The sequence below is a fragment of the Chrysemys picta genome, chromosome 11, assembly GCF_011386835.1.
Source record: "Chrysemys picta bellii isolate R12L10 chromosome 11, ASM1138683v2, whole genome shotgun sequence".
Taxonomy (NCBI): Eukaryota; Metazoa; Chordata; order Testudines; family Emydidae; genus Chrysemys; species Chrysemys picta.
In genome coordinates, this window is record NC_088801.1 from 48020040 (window position 1) to 48038173 (window position 18134).

Below are 18134 nucleotides of genomic sequence, written 5' to 3' on the forward strand. Positions count from 1 at the left end.
ACTCACAGCCAGACAGCCGGGCGATTAGAAGAGACCAGCGGGAAGCGCTGTGCATCCGGGAGGCTTTGAAAGCAAAGTTCCTGAGTGAGCAGGGTAACCTGTGATTTTATAGTTTGTGTACTGAGAAGCTAAACCTGCCCCCGTTTCTTTACCCAGGTAATGTTGACTATCCTATCCAGTTACATACCCCCTTCACCCCCCCTCCAACACACGTGTCGAAATAAAAATAGTTCTACTTTGTTAAAGCACACCGTTTTCTTTAATACTGTTTTAGCGGGAATTTTTTAAAACTGGGACGCAGACTGTGGTGCGGGGCGGGTCTAGTGTTGTGATGCGAATGCAGCTTCTAAACTCAAGGATTGACAGGCTCCGCTGCGGTGGGATGCTTGTTTCAACGGAGCCTGTCACCCCTCCTGATCGGGACTGTGTGTATGGGAGGTCTATTTGACTTTGTGGCAGGGGGAGGACGGTTACAGATCCCATGCTGTGTGGCTCTGTGATCCTGTCTAAGGACCGGCGCTTAAGATCTGTAACTGCCCTCCCCCGCCACAAAGTCACAGAGCAACCCACCCCCCCCAACATTACATCAAAACAACCTCCCAGACTAACCGGGGCAACTAGTCACTGCATCACTGCACTGTGTATGTGCCCTGCTGCTGTGCCTGCCCCCGACTATGTACCCTGCCAAAGGAGACTGTCCTGTCCAATTTCCAACCCCCTTTCCCCTCCTCCTCCAAAAGAACATGATTGAAACAGTAGTTAACAGAAACGAATTTTTTATTATCAACTACACATGGCATTGGGAGGTGAAACTTGGACGTGGGCTTGTGTCAGGCGGGAAGGAAAGAACTTTTCAAATTTTGGGAAATGAGAGCCTTCTGCTACTAGAGCTCTCTGCAGGGGTGGAGTGAGAGTTAGCAGGGACTCTGCCGCCTCTCCTTCTTTGCACTTTGGGTGAGGTGGGTATGGGACTTGGTGGCGGGGGAGGGCGGTTAGAGATGGACTGCAGCGGGGCTCTGTCCTCCTGCCTCCGTTCCTGCAGAACATCCACAAGGCGCCGGAGCGTGTCCGTTTGCTCCCTCAGTAGTCCAAGCAGCGTTTGAGTCGCCTGCTGGTCTTCCTGCCGCCACCTCTCCTCCCGATCCATGTTGGCTTGGTGCATTCGGGTCAAGTTCTCCCGCCACTGGGTCTGCTGTGCTGCCTGGGCTTGGGAAGAGGCCATAAGCTCAGAGAACATGTCCTCCCGTGTCCTCTTCTTCCTACGCCTAATCCGCGCTAGCCTCTGGGAGTGTGATTCCAGGCTAGGTTGTGAGACAGTCGCAGACGGGGCTGTGGAAATGGGAAAAAGGGAGTGAATTCCTCTGAAAGATAAATGTAGTTGTGAACAAAGAACATAGTCTTTCTCTGTGAACAAGACCATGCACAGCACCTTTCACATGCGCACTCAGCACAAGGTCGAATTCTCGGCCTTCGCATTCTGTGCCTGGGGTCTTGAACAGCACATTTGAGAAGCGAGCACAACGGAATTTCTGTTGCAGGCAGACATGGTAAGCCGTACACTTGTGGCAGTTTAAAACTTTTATATTACCACTGGCCTCATTTCACATTTAAATCAATGTCAGTCCCTGCTGCCAGCAATCCGGCAAGCGGGAACTCTGCCCCTGTCCCACCCCCTCGCGGCTGTCCCCGGGAATGATCCCTTTCGGCTGCCCCTCTCCCGCCTCCACCGCGTGGCTGCAAACCAGCGGTGACAGTTCTGTAAAGGAACGGGAAAGCAGTCCCAACACTAACATTCCCCTACCTAATTAAAAGCAGGTCACCATGGCCGACATCACCCTGATGAGGATCTCCGAGAGCGACAAAGAGAGAATGCTCCGGGAAAGCCTCCAAAGACCAGGGCCGTATGCCGCCCTGCTGTGCAGAGCAATGATCCCCGAGTACCTGATAATCTCGTGGCGCGGCAACGTGTCGTACTTCGGAGGACCCAATAAGGCCGCTCTCCCCAAGAACCTCATGCAACGGCTTTCAAGTTACCTCCAGGAGAGCTTCATCGAGATGTCCCAGGAGGATTACTGCTCTATCCCCGCACATATAGACCGCATTTTACTGTAGCTGCAGTAGCAGGGAATACACAGTAGAGCGGCTTGTGCAGGACAATCACTGAAAACCGGACATTGCTAGATTTCTTTTCAAAACTTGCACTGCCCCTTACTAAACCGTTAAGCGCCTAGGGCACACTAATCATGAACAACCCATTCTTTTAATTGTTAATATTCCTGTTTTGTTAAAAATAAATGTTTAGATGTTTACAACACTTACTGGCTGATCCTTCACCAGATTCTGTGTCCGGGGTAATGGCTGGGGACGCTTCGTAGGGGATCTCTGTAAGGGTGATGAAGAGATCCTGGCTGTCGGGGAAATCAGCGTTGTGAGAGCTGCCAACTGCCTCGCCCTCCTCATCTCCTTCCTCATCTTCCCCGTCCCCTAACATGTCTGAGGAACCGGCCGTGGACAGTATCCCATCCTCAGAGTCCACGGTCACTGGTGGGGTAGTGGTGGCGGCAGCACCGAGGATGGAATGCAGTGCCTCGTAGAAACGGGATGTCTGGGGATGGGATCCGGAGCGTCCGTTTGCCTCTTTGGTCTTCTGGTAGCCTTGTCTCAGCTCCTTGATTTTCACGCGGCACTGCGTTGCATCCCGGCTGTATCCTCTCTCTGCCATGTCTTTAGAGATCTTCTCGTAGATCTTTGCATTCCTTCTTTTGGATCGCAGCTCGGAAAGCACGGACTCATCGCCCCACACAGCGATGAGATCCAAGACTTCACGATCAGTCCATGCTGGGGCTCTCTTTCTATTCCCAGACTGCACGGCCATCACTGCTGGAGAGCTCTGCATCGTTGCCAGTGCTGCTGTGCTCGCCACGATGTCCAGACAGGAAATGAGATTCAAACTGGCCAGACAGGAAAAGGAATTCAAATTCAAATTTTCCCGGGGCTTTTCCTGTGTGGCTGGTCAGAGCATCCGAGCTCGCACTGCTGTCCAGAGCGTCAACAGAGTGGTGCACTGTGGGATAGCTCCCGGAGCTATTAGCGTCGATTTCCATCCACACCTAGCCTAATTCGACATGGCCATGTCGAATTTAGCGCTACTCCCCTCGTCGGGGAGGAGTACAGAAGTCGAATTAAAGAGACCTCTATGTCGAACTAAATAGCATCGCAGTGTGGACGGGTGCAGGGTTAATTCGATTTAACGGCGCTAACTTCGACATAAACGCCTAGTGTAGACCAGGCCTTAATCTGTTCTTGTCTGTGACCTATGTATCTATGTGTTCTCTCACACTCCCACACACACCTAACCAAAACAATATTCAGCCCCAAAGCTCCTAGGCAGCTTGACACACACTTTCGGTCTTAGGTGGGGCTTATATTTATGGTTATGCTTATTGAGGGGTGAGTTCACATCTATCAACCTCAACAGGATTTTGATTCACCCCATAACAAGGTTTCGCCTAGCTCATTCACATAAAATAAACATTCAAAGGGAAAGAGAAATCTGAGACATTTATTTTATATGCACACAAACCCCTTTTGATAATTAATTATAAAAATAGTTTCTAGCAATTTCACTTTTAGGCCTCTAAATTGAGTTCGAAGACCTTAATCATACAGAAATTATAAAACTAAAACAACAATAAAAAAGGCAATCCAATCCATACCATCACAGCAAAGGATCAGACAAATATCTCCTAATCCAATTCTTCCCTGCTCTGGCCCCTCAGATATCTGGGAAAGTAGATGGGCTTTGCAGAGTTCCCTAAAATCAGCACATCCAGGCTGTGAATCAATTGTACAGTTTGGGGGAAATCATGGTACATGTTCTCCCACTGAAACCAAGGAAGTGCCAGCTTGTGAATTTCTGGAAGAAACAGCATATTTAACGTACATCACAAATATGATGATGCCAAGCTGAAGATTATTGCAAGCACCACCAGTCAGGACAGAAAAAGGTGAGACCTAAGGTTTGATTTAAAGTTCACTGAAGTCACTGGGAGTCTCTTCTAATGGGCTTTGGATCCAGACCCCAAGAGAGGTGTGGAAAATTAAATTCAACCTACAGAAAAGCCAGTTAATACATCAGGGAGTTGGAAGGTGAGAAGAAAGGAAACGATCTGAAAGATATTTAGCAGGAGGGAAATAATTTGAAAGTGTACAGAAAAAGGCCTAAGGCTGACAGTGGACAGCTAATTAGATATGAACTTTTAATTTGATAAGGCAGCAAAGAATGCTAATGTGATTTTACACTATATTCACAGAGGTATCATGTTATGGACCATAGAGCTAATTAAATGTCCTCCCATAGAGAACTTAGGGGACCAACTTTAGAATACTGCACAAAGTTCTGGATGTTACACCAGAAAGATATTCAGACAAACTGGAAGGAATTCAGAGAAGAAGAACTCAAATGATTAAGGGACGAGAGAAACTGATTTCTGAAGTTTAAAATAACACTTGAATTATACAAATGTTATATAAATGACAATGAAGGATGTGTGTTGACAAGATAAGGGAGGAATTGTTCAGGTGTTTGAGAAGCTATAGTTATGGGATGACACTGAGCAAGGTGAAATTAGGCTAGAGGTGAGAAAATACTTTCTAATAATGAACCAGGCAGGACAAAGCAGTCATTAATACATTGTAATGAAGAGTGTTGCATTGGCAGGGGAATGGACAATGCCGTATTGTCAGGAAAATAGATGCAGCACTTCACAGATATTCTCCCCTCCAGTTTCTAATCATATTATCACACTGCTCTTTTTAGATCACATAGATTTCACTCCAATATAAATAACTTAAAATTGGAATAATCTATTAAAAGAAGTGATCAGGCACACTGTTGTGAATACCACAAGACTTATAGAGAAAACTTCATATTTACTTTGCCTCCTTTCCATTCCGGGTCACCACTTTATAACATACTGCAACAAGAGAACCGAGGTACTATAATATACAAGTCCCTAATGAACGAGGACACTAACAAATTATATAGTATGAAAGGAATCAAATACATTAACCCACAATATATAGGTCTTGGATTGTTAGAAAAAAGGGAAGGAGCAGTGGTTAGTTTTAATAGCTCTACTTTTGTATTTGACCTAACAATCAAATATTTATTCTTAAGTAATATTATATGTTGAGCAGATCTTCTAACTAAAAGACTGGGAAACAACGGAAAGTATCTCCTCTTCAGTTTTCAGAGAAGTTCCAATTCATTATACGCTTCCTATCTGTTGTACGTTTATCAGTAATATCACTATAATCAATGGGATTATCAGTGTATGTGATCTGTTAGCCTCCAACTCCATCAATTAGGTGCATAGCTTTGAGAGATCAAAAAGCTCTGAAGTTCAAGAAAAATTTCCAACTTCAATTTTTTCATCTGCTGGTGGAACGTCCTTGGCAAAATGCAGGAAGTTTTCTTAAGCTTTTAGGAGGGCACTCAAACTAATTTAGCTGGGTATGGATGAGTGAATGAGCTATCTGTGGAAAGGAAGCTTTCTTCAGGGAAGGTAGCTGGCAGTTGGACATACCTGTGCATTCCTTGAAAAGGCTGTTAGAAAGTCCTAAATTGTTCAGTGAATATTAAATTGTTTCAAACAGATCTGTTTTGATCTTGACAGATTGTTTTGTGAGGGAGAACTATGGTAACCTTTATGAGACTTAAATAATTGATATATATATAATTAAACCAATATCATATGTCAATCTAATTTATAATGATGGATGCAGAATCAAGTCAATATTAAGAAACAAATTTTTCACTCTATTTCCCTCCTGGGTTTAACTGATCAGTCCTCAGCTATAATTTTGAGCTCCGTTGAACTGTTGGGGATGTTCCATTCTAAAGAAAAGAACATGTGTGAACTGAAGTCTTCCTTCTGCAGCTGAATGATGCCACTGATTGTGTTCTAAACCAACAAATGGTCCTCCGGGAATGAACTAATAACTTTGATTATTTGGGTAAAACTAAGACTCTGGTATCAAGCCTGTTCTTTTGGTTGGAAAGCTGTCAATCCATAATGCCAGTTTGTTACTTTAGTTAGTCATGCAATTTAAAAATATAAGTACAGAATCCATATGGTTTTAATGTTACAGTGCATATGATAAATAATATAATAATAAATTGTGATAATACCTAGCTCTTATATAGGGCTTTTCATCACTAGATTTCAAAGGACTTTACAAAGGAGGTCAGTATCATTTTTGCCATTTAACAGATGGGGGAAACTGAGGCACAGAGCAACAAAGTTGTCAACATTTTAATTTAAAAAAATGTGACCAACTATACTTGAAATATTCTAACAGAAGTTGCTATATTTCCATTGTATTGACAGTAATAGTTTTGATGTATTGCAAAGCCCAAACTTTTACACACTTATGCATGCAGTAACTTTCAGTAGGTGAGCAATCCCAGTGGAGCCTATGAACCAGATTTTGATTCCCTCATTCACATTGGTACATACTCACCAAACAGTCCCTCTGAATTTCCAACCAGCTCTAACAGTAACTAGAATCTATTGCCAGAGGATGAGAAATGGACTTGTGGTTAAATAATAGAATTTGGAGACAGGAAATATGAATTATAAACTCAGCTCTGCCATAAACTTCATGTGCAATCTTAGACAGGACACTTAATATCCCTGTGCCCTACTTTCCCAGACTGAGAAAGCAGGATAATACTACATTCTTCACAGGGGTAATATAGAGCCAAAATCCATTGAAGCTTGTAAATTTCTTTGTGATCCTCCAATATAAAGTATAGTATAATCATCTGGTGATTGTTCACCGCACATGTGAAATGAGTTTAGTAGTTGGTGGACAGATGGCCATTATAATATAACACAAACCAATTTAGCTATTATTTTAGATCATTCTTTAACTATTTGTGCATTAAATATGTGTAACTATTTAATGAGACTGGAAAGGGGATGAAAAATACAAACAGTTTTGCATTGATGAGTGGCCCGTTTAACCTTTCTTTATATTAAGGGCCAGATTCTAATGAGCTTATCGTATGAATAGTATAACTGACTTCAATACAGGGCTACTTTAATCTGGCCTTAAAAGATCCTGCATTGTTTCTGTGGGGATCTCACAACAGGTTACATTAATCTCAAACCATATATTTCTGAAAAATCAATCATTTGTGTCTATCCACGTTGGCGGCATCCGATGATCTTGTAATAAACATACTATTCAATGCATGTTCCCATTGTGTTTGCATGTGATCAAAAATTACTTCATATCTCAGAAGGAGTGAAACAAAGTGAAGAGCTGGTATGTAGTTTTGAATAAATGCTAATATAGGAGAAGATTGCAAACCCCTTACTCACATTGGTGAGCAGCTACTCAAAATTCAGTGGGTGTTCTTATGAGATACAAACTGCAAACTACATGGAAAGGCTCTATATCATACTACCAATCTCACTGATGATCCTGTGCCCTGAAGATCACTATCACAGCTGGTATTAGCTTGTAATCTCACTAGAGAGGACAAGGTATGGATACTGAGCCCCTATCTAATCTTTACTTGGTCCCCTAGAAGGGTCTGATCACACTGGCATGACAGTGCAGAGAAGCTTGTGCTCCTTTTCCTGGTTTTGTACTCTTCTTTGGATAACTAGGTGGTTTCACTTTCCAGGGCTGTCAGTCCAGCAGCTTTCCCAAGCATTAAATTCCCATGAACAAGTTTTTAAAATCAATAATTAGTTAGGCAAGTGGAGAGCTGAGACTATTTTCCCCTCTAGTACTCTGTCCACTTTTCACCTTGCCCTCCCACTGCACCATGCTGTTGGTGCTACTAGATGGTATGGCAGGGGGCAATAAATGAGGTAACACAGTGACACATTTGACTTGCTCAAGTGTAGCTTGAAATTGCCATATAAGAAAGAATGGAATTCAATATTTCTTGTTTTATGATGTATTTTACAGATTTATATGTGGTGAAGTAAAGCCTTTGAAAAACTTTGGTTCATGCATTTTCTCGTCTGAAAGTCCTGAATGTATAAATATTTAGATTCAATCTACTATTGTTTAACACAACTGCTTTTTGATTTCCAATTTTAAAAATACCTTAACACAAAATCAAATCACTTTTAGAGGGAGTTCTAGTGTAATTAATATGAGAATTTGTACACATTAGCTAAAGTTAAAGGGGGAGGAATTTTACTAATATGCAAAAAAGATTATGCTGGACTATTGCATAAAGCATTTTCTTTGCAGAACTGTATATGTTTTCCAGTGTGTAAATCTGCCTCTGTGCCACAAATAATGAGTTAAACCAATATATTATTTTTCAAAGCAATGTCTTTTTGGTTCCTTTAAATATAAGGAAAATTGTATCTATTGTATTTATTGTTTTGGGAGGTTAACAACATTTTAAATGTAGCTAGCACATGTTGCAGTTGTTCTCAGCAGAAGGTGTATTCCCTGTTATACGCCCAACACTGTAATTTAATTATTGTCAAAATCTCATACACAGATGCTACATTCATTAATTAATACAAATTGAAATGCTTAATGTAAGATATTACATATATGGATATGTAAAATGATCTCCACTTTTCTGTATAGGTACATACAAAACAATTTTAGTTTAGACAGTAAATCTGTCTGACATTATTTGGCATATTGTAGATGTCAGCAGGGCAATGTCATATATATATATGGTAGCTTTTAAATACTTTTTCTTAAAACAAGTTTAATCTATCTTTGACACAAACTCATGTACTTGCATACACTGAGGAGAGTTTAGCTCAGATTAAAGTGATTTTGTCCATCTTTTGCAGTGAAATAGCAAATTTTCAGAAGTGAAAGAGTAAAGGGCAAAGTAGGTTTTTTTTCTTTTCAATTAACCTTTAAAATATCTCAAAATATAAAATAAATGATTTGCTATGAGTGCATCTGAGGATGAATGCACAAGCCTTGGCATTAGCCTATTATTTTGTTACATGCTCGGTGGCCAACAAGCCATATGCTTGGTTGAAAGACTTGCACATCATTTTAAAACTGGTCTTGTCCCTTTTAAAAATGTGCTTCTTTTAGAAGCCTGGAGGGCATGGATGGCAGTGAAGATGGATACTGTATGGAGACTAGAGATATTGGTAGCACAGAGGATTGAGATTCATTGGCAGAGATTTGAAATGGCATGGAATCTAAAACAACTCTTGCTCCTTAATTGTGGTCTCTCCTGAACAGGGCTGGCTAAAACACATTGGCAGGGCAGTATAGGGTTAGGAGGAAAGCTTGCATTGCTACTGCCTGTGCTGCAACTTTTCTTCACATCAGATAAACACATACATATTCCAGGACTGCCAATCATACACCATTCACAAGCATTTTCTAAGAAATATAGCATCGAATAGCATGTGTCTATGGTTTGCCATTGTGGATCCATCTGTTTCACACACAACCTGCTATTTGCTTCAGCTAATTCGGCTGGGTGAGGATCAAACAATGAGAGAAAGTCCAAATCACATTTGCCGAAAGGCACAGTTTCTTTCCTTAGTGCATTTGTGTTTCACCTCCTTTAAGTTTTTGTTTTACTCTCTTTAGTTTGGCCCAAATCCTTCATTCCTTTCTCACCAATGTCAATGAAAGTTATGGCTGAAAAGATTAATTGCCTGATTTAAGATTAATTTAGCCTAATTTAAGACTAATTTATGAGTAGTGTGTTTTAGGTCAGGTTATCCACAAGGAGCAAATTACATACCAAGAAGCAGTGGTTTTAAAACTGTTTTGGATCCTTCGTGTCTGTGTCATTAGTGGATAAGTTATGTCTGAATATGTCTATCCATGATCAAAATGAAAGAACATTTAGGGTTTTGGAGCCTCAGCAATATATATATATACACACCTCTTACTCATTTCATCCTAGTGGTTATAAACACTTGACAAATCTAGAAGTAATGATCAGATTATGAGTGTGCTATCAAGACACAAGTGTGGAAGAATGAATTTAAATAAAGTTATGTGGACCACCATGGTGATGAACATAGTACAAAAACACAGATATCACAGCGAGACAAAGTTTTAAATACTGAATTGAGCTTCCAAGTTATGCACGGAGTTCAGGCAAGAGAAGGTAGCCACTAGAAAACCCACCTTGTAGAAGATTTCTTTCCCCAATCCTTGTTCTCTTAAAATCCACAGAGGTAATTTTTAAGTCCTTCCAAACAAGTAGCCACAAAAAGCTGTCCCCAGATGAAGCCTAGGAATCAAAGTGCATAGTCTATGTGTATATACATGTATATTATCCTGACAATAGACCTGTATGTACACATTCTGTGGAGATTATTCATGCTAATCAGTATAGAGGAGTTTCTGTATGGCTGCTGTTGGTCAGAATATAGGGTGTATATGTTCTTTCCATTCTTTAGCACAGTAGATCCATTGCTCTGCCAATGAAAGGCTTATTTGGTCGATATAAACCTTCCAATGAAAGTTTCCTACATTAATTTTAACTTCCTAAAACATCTATCTAGACTGTGTATATCTAAAATTAATCCAACTAACCATATCTCTCAAGGATATTTATAGACTATCAGTGTTACCCAAAATTGGACCAGCTAATAAGCTTAGGGAGGACTAATGACCCACCAGAGTTTGGCAGAAAGCAGCATGTTTATTATATTGATAGCTAAGCTCAAAAGAAGGGAGGGGGAGTCCACACGCACACTCACATACTCACACTCCCAGGACAGGTATGGCACTGGAGATGCCAGGATCCTTCAAGGTAAGTGTCCCACAGCACAGATCTGCTCCTACAACAATCGGTGCCTGTAGTATCTCGCCCTTCTTGAACATCTATTACTGGGAAAAACCTATATCGCTCTTAGTGCAATCTTGAGATACAATATAGTTATTACAATTTGTGTTTGAGAGTCAGATTACAGGTAAATATGTGTATCTTTAAGACATAATTTAGTCTTACTTATTGTACAAGTACCTGCACTTAAGTTTTTGTGTTTTATTGGAAAATGATATTTGATAGAAATATCATTATTTTGTGTAAAACATTGACATACTGTAAATGCATTTTTACAGACAGTGGCATAGTACAATTCTCTGAATATATTTATTACATTCTCTGTGAATATTTTAAGAGAAAAAAACTTGATATGAAACATAAAAGCTAAATCTATGTTGTTTCTAGGCTAATATATTTTTGCATTTTACATCCGCATCCTATTTAAACTCAAAGCCAAAGAAGAATTTAAAAACTTCAATATATTTTGACTAATAATTTTCAGTCTGTGTCATGTTGCTTGAAAAACATTAGCTTCTCTTTACTTATAGACAATATGATTGGACTAATCTTAAAGGGGCTGGGAGAATATTTTTCTGAGCACATTCCAAAGCGGAGCCACTAGCAAGGCATAGAGTGCCTTCTGGTGATCAGAGTATGTGTACATGAACTCCCTAGAGAATGTGAGGCCGATTTTCAAGGGAATGTAGGTGCCTAAAGATGCAGATAGGCATCTAATGGAAATTTCAAAAATGCATAAGCCGGTTTGGCATGTAACTCCCAATGGAAGGTAGTTGTTTCCCATTCCCCATTAAAATCAATTGGATTTAGGCACCTAACCTGCTTAGGTTCTTTTGAAATTTCCATTAGGTCCATATCTGCATCTTTAGGCACCTAAATACCCCTGAAAATCTGAAATCTTGCAGCAATTCCTCCACCTCATCCCACCCCACCACACCAAGTACTATATTTGGGTCTTATTTTACCTCTCTGGGTTAATAAAGTCCAGTCCCATTCTTCCCAGTCTCCCAACCACAGAATTATTTGTAGTGCATACCAAAGGATTGGTGAATGTCACAGTACAAATACATCATCATCAAGCATTAAGATACAATTGTATCCATGGGAGTTAGTGCAGCTTCAGTTTTCTCTTTTCTTTAGGTTTTGGAAGGAGGACAGGAGAGATGTGATAAGGGATGATTTTTTGCTATTTATTTCAGTGAGAACAGTAGGTTGTTAGATAGTAGGTAGCCAGTTCAAAATATTAGCCTAGTAGTCACTGAAGAATGTATCTGCTATGTACAGTAGCCCCGATATACAGTTGAATCCCAGAAAAAAGGATTGTTTTTTTTTTATTTAATGAAAAGTAATTTTAAAATACAACTTAAAATTCTAAGTTTGACAAGTATAGACCTGATCCTATAGCATTGAAGTCAACATTAAAGATCCCATTGGCTTCAGCAGTGTAGGACAAAGGCCCATTTGACTAGCAACACTTTTTCTAGAATTCCAGGCTGTAACTGGGGTTAGTACTTTGATATTTCTAGGGTGACCAGATAGCAAGTGTGAAAAATCGGGGCGGGCCTAGGGCAACATATAGATGCCTATATAAGACAAAGCCCTAAATATAGGGACTGTTTCTATAAAATTGGGACATCTGGTCACCATAGATATTTCCAAATATGGAACAACATCTTCTCCTGACCCCTTCATTAGCTATTTACTTACTGTTGCTAAGAGTGTATGTGGGTGGAAGGAAGCTGTGCTGAAAAGAAACAATAATGCTAAGTGTCACTGGTGATACAGTGTGATTCAGCATATAGCCTTGCTATTGTTACTTCATCTTTTTAATGAACTTGTGTAGCTGAATTTACTATTCAGATAAATGAGTTTACATGCACACACACACACACACACTATCAATTTGGCACATCAGATGTTTGAGGGTACACATATGCATGTTAGCTACAATTTAAAGATTAATTCTGTTTACTTATGCTGAGAAAGTACAGGGTTTCCAAATCTACCACTGATATCACATCTTACAGCTGACTCATTGATCCTAGGCATATGGACCCCCTATCAATTCACAAATAAAGAAAGTTTTAATTAATAGAGAGAGAATTCAGATTACACCTTATAACAACTCTATTATGTGTCTAGGTACTTTTAGAAAACTTTGTGTCACTATATACTGTACAAATGCTATATTATTTGTCTTCTCTTTTCCTGTATCTTAAAAAATAACACACATTTGTTTTAATGCTGTACAAGCTGTATTCTTTTCCCACTGAAATCTATCGGCATTTGCTATTGACCTCAGTGGGAACAAAAATGGGGTGGCAGTGAGCAAAATGGAAAACACTAATTAATTTAATTTTCTCATCTTTACATCCTACTTTTAAGAGCCAAGTTTTTCAGTCACTGAGGTTGAAATTCACTCTTCCCCACACTGGGCTTCATGTTGTGTGGAAGAGGGCTTAGGAGTAAGGGAAAAATATAAATTCACCCTCCAACAGGTGAGGATCCTGTTCAGTTCCTTTCACAACTCGAATTCCAGCCTATAGATTATAATAGTGAGTCACTGTCTATCTTTGTACCCTATGCAGATGTTTGGGCCACTGCATGTGCACAGGGATAGCTTGTTCTCAATGTTACTGGCAACACTGGCCTATTTGGAGCAGCCCAAACACCTCTCCACGGGATTCCAGGGGTGTGGAGGCTACCCTGTATAGTGACTCTTCCTGTATCCCACTATTCATTTTGGAAAGCTAAGACTGGATTAAATGGTATAGAGAGGGATATGCATGGGCCCTTCACACTTGAATGAATATCACCTCTAGTATTTAATTAAGACTGCAGCCTTTTTAATAAAATTAAAAAACTGTCCTGACATAAAAGATGCTTATGGCAAGGAGAAGTTACTGTGTAGCTGTTGTTTAGGCTGTAACAAAGAAGGCTCCTGTGAGGAAGAATACTGTTTTTTTCAATACACCAGTCTATTAATGGTTTTGTATGACATTACAATGCTGTTATCCATAGCCATCAGTATTAAAGCTCCTGAGAGCAAGGGTTGTGTGCTGAATCTTTAACCAGAGTCTCTCTCATTGTCTTCCTGACATGGCAGCAATACACATGACATTACTTGGGTAAAACATTTTCCCCACCCCCAAATCCGTCAGTTCTATAAACTTCCACCTCTCTCCTCTAAAAAGACCTCTATTCCCATCCAAAAGCACCACCACCTTCCCCCCACACCAGTCCTGGGGCCCAGTACCTCCTGACCCAACATGATTCAAGTTCTCCAGCACCTCATGACAGCTCCCCTACTTTAGAACTTTTACTCACAGTAATAGTGGTGGGGAAGCTGGGTCAGTCAAAAACCTGCAAGGTTGGCAGGCAGATTGTCTTGCAAATAATAGCTGTGGGGTGGCAAGTGAGGTAGTCTTGTGGGGAGAGCTGCTCCTTTCTGGTGGTGGATTTGACATTCAAATTGATTGTAAGTCAGACACCAGAGTGATCAGCTACCAGCTCAGTCCTAGACTTAGAGAGGGACAAAACTCCCGGAAGTGGTCGACACCACGTCCCTGCGGCCCCTCGCACACTGCCCTTGCCTGTGGGTACCTCTCACCTCCCCCCAACAGGGGCCGTAGGGATGTGGTGCTTCTGGGAGCGGCAATCCCATGGATTGGATCCAAAGCCCTGATGTGCCAGATCTGGACCGCGGGCCGTCGTTTGCCCACCCCGTTCTAAATACTGCCCCACTTTGAGATACCCATGGCAGGCAAAATTTCAACCTTGACAATAAGTACTTACAAAAGCCTAATTCAGAGTTTTTAAAGCTGAAAATTCAACTTTTAAAATAAAAGTTTTAAACAGCTCAGAATATTAAAGTCCATATCCAACATGACTTTTTAACTTAAAATGGAATTCAAAAATCATAATTCAACCTTATGTTGATGTAACAATGCTAAAATAGGCTTTAAAAATATACCCCCGTGAGTTTTAAGAAACAATGTAGTCTTATACAGAGCTGTCATCAAACTTTCTTAGCTACTGCCATTGCAACCCCATTGAAATGGTCTGATCCTGGCTTTAAAAAACAAAATCAAAAAGTTTAGTTTTCAAAAAAGTTCTCAGGTTCTGATAATGATTCACATGTATTCCCTGTCAGGAAAAGTTCTTTATAGCAGACTTTGTCACACTATTTTCAGAACTGCCTGCTTTTGGTTCAAAGTTTAGGCAACATTTCAGGTTAGTTGTTAATAATTTACCTAAAATTGTTCATTCACTAATTTATTATATGTGTTTCATTCCCCTGAAAAACCTCAATATTTCCTCTGATCAGTTTTGAATTTGAATTCATTATTTTAACTCTTCTCTTCTGAGGCTGCTATGCATTCCAATGTGAATATATTTTCAGTTATTTTTTGTTAAAGTGCTAATGGCAAAATCCATTTTGGTAAGGCACTAATCAGATTACATTTTATGCTTTTGTATCTGAGCAAGGCAGTTCATTCAAGAACAAGGATTCCTACAAGGATATAGTATGTAAGTATCAGTCTGGTTTAATCAATGATCAATACAAACCCTAACTAATATCTTATCAAGATATAGAGAATTTAACTTTAAAGCCTGTTTCAGTGTGATCCTGCCCCATCACTGTTAAAAATTTAGAATATTTTCCAATAAAATAAGGTGAAACTTTAGGAATAAACAGTTTAATGAAATCATCCAGATGCTGAAGTGATGAGAAAACATGTACCTCTTCATCACAATTTTGTAAGCAAAATTCTATAAATAATCATGTCTCAGTACCTGTGACACTATTTTCAATTGGGTCAAGTTCTATCGACTACATAAAATCACACTGGGATGATGTACACGCTGCAAATTCAATTGTGGAATGGTCCACTCTGTATAATGTACGGTATTACTGGAATTACATTAGCATACTGTGGTCTGAGAGGCAATAAAAAGACCCTACAGCCCTGCATCAAAAATGGCACCAGGCCCTGACAGATTCAATAACAAAGCACTATCGGTAGAAATTACCTCCTCGATGGTTAGGGTTTTCAGCAGGCTCTAAAAATGGAATATAGTGATACACAAAGCACAAAACAACTTCAAAAGGATGGAGGGATTATACCATATGCCATTATTGCTCTTAAAAAGTGATTTATAGCTAACAATTTTCATATATCACTCTTTCTAAACATATTTTTGATAATTAATTGACTGATACTTGCAGCAGCTACTCAGTAAGGACTAGATTTTCAGAGGAGTTCAGCTCATGTTGGGTATTGAACACTTGTGAAAAGATAGCCTGAAATGGTGCTATGGTGTTTCCACTGATGCTATGGTGTTTCCACTGGTGCTCCACAAAGCACTTCCATGTGGGAAGTGACACAGACTTGAGAGGACATTACAAAAAAGCCTGGATCTATTAGCAATATTATTTTTGATTCATTCAATTGTGTATGAATGGATATTCCAATCTATGACATTACATTAGCATTGTACTTCTGACCAACAATTCTGGAAAACAAACCTTACTGAAGTATAATTTGATAGATTTTTTAATATGGTAACATTATTCTGCTACAAAGTCAGAAAAGTAAAGCCATTTTCCTATAGTTATTTAACATTCTTTCTTGCTCTTTTAAAGTATATAAAAATTATGTTGGTAAAGCCTAGCTTTGATGTTCTTAGCTTTTGTAAATTACATTTCTTCCAAGGACCCTAATAACAGAGCTCTCAAAAACAGAGTGCTGTGGCTGTCTTCAAGAATGTTGAAAGTATATGCTGAAGAACTAACAATATGCTTTTAAGCTGAGAATACCCATCAGGTATTACACATAATAATTCCATTTAATTCTCCTTTTTATTTCATGTAAACTTCCTGAGCGTTGTTTACAGCATGAGGAAAGTACATTTTTCTATGCTTCCAATTCACTTTCAAGAGTAGTTATAGTAACTTCAAACTGTAGATTTATTCAAGCAAAAGTATTTATGTTGATAAAAAATTCTAGCATTAGAGTTTTGAGAGAAACTTTGCATATAAAATACTTTTAGTCAACTACAGCATATATAAAAGCAAAAGAAAAAAAATCTTCTCTGTTTAGCTTGATCCCCTCATCCCCACCCCAATGAGGGCAAATGAAATTTGTGCAACAGGGCACATTTTCTATCTTGTCACATACTCTCACTGGCTGTATCAATATTAATGTGATCAACATTGCTGAAGCTCAAGGAGAACTTGAAAAGGGAGGGAGCACATGCTGTCAAGATAATGAACATTGTACAAGGGAGAAATACTGAGTAACAAAATCAAAATCTGCAGTTAAGCGATAAAAATTGGCATATTGGTGGGTTTATCTGTGTTTAGAGGAGAATTAAAACAGGAGATGGGGGGTTGAGTCAGACAACAACAACATGATTGAAGGCAGAGCAGTGATAGGAAGAGAAAGTTTTTGCTACCAAAGCCAAATTAAAACAGTTTTTTTTTTCAATTAAAAATAGGCAGAGGTGACTCTAAGTGAGGCCCAGATACCATTAGTACAGCAAGCACTGCAATGGGCAGGCACAAAACTGTGGGTCATACAACCTGCCGGTACATGGAGAAATGGATGCCTGGGAAGGAGTTTACAGTCTGAGTGATTCGCCTTAATCACCCTCCACTGTCTTTAGTTCCTTTACGCCCATGGAGTAGACGCAATCATACATAAGCCATTCATCAATGTAATACAATGATCCCCAAAGATACAGCACAGGATTACAGTATCTGTCACACTCAGTACATATAGTCATTGCATATCACAAAGCACTCACCAACATAAGAATTAGCACTGGTCTTTGAGACAAATCCTAGTTAGGGTAATTATAGTCTCTCTACCTAAATTTCCCTTTTAGTTTTAATTGGCTAAGGTCCTCTGTTTCTGTGCTGAATTGTTTTATAGTACTTGTGACAGTTTGGGGAATAGGTCTGTGTCTAAATATGGATTCCATTTGGTTTTATGAACACTATTTGTAACTGTTATAGTCATTGTGAATTAGATCATCCATTTTGTACAGAAGCTTGACATGTCGGAGGAAGTTATATCTGGAAAGCTGTGACAAAGCAATCAAAGGGCCATCAGTATTGAATGGCTCTCTTGAACAATAGGAACAGGAGTACTTGTGGCACCTTAGGGTTTCTGCTAGCAGGTGCTTTGCTGCTTCTGGAGCCCCTGGCTGCCGTTGCTATCCCAGCAGGGGAGGGGGAGGGCACTTACTGGTACAGGGCGGGCCGGGGCTGGCTATGACCCCCCATCCCCACCCCTTCCGGGGG

At 39.9% G+C, this 18134-nt stretch overlaps 1 protein-coding gene across 1 annotated transcript; it reads right to left on the reverse strand.

The window, feature by feature from the left end:
- Positions 1 to 763: 763 nt before the first annotated feature.
- Positions 764 to 3299, reverse strand: LOC135974365 (uncharacterized). The gene is made up of 2 exons (XM_065561983.1): positions 2320 to 3299; positions 764 to 1329 (listed from the first exon to the last, which is right to left on the reverse strand). The coding sequence occupies exons 1-2, from the start codon at positions 2894 to 2896 to the stop codon at positions 854 to 856; spliced, it is 1053 nt and encodes a 350-aa protein (XP_065418055.1). The 5' UTR covers positions 2897 to 3299; the 3' UTR covers positions 764 to 853.
- Positions 3300 to 18134: the final 14835 nt, after the last annotated feature.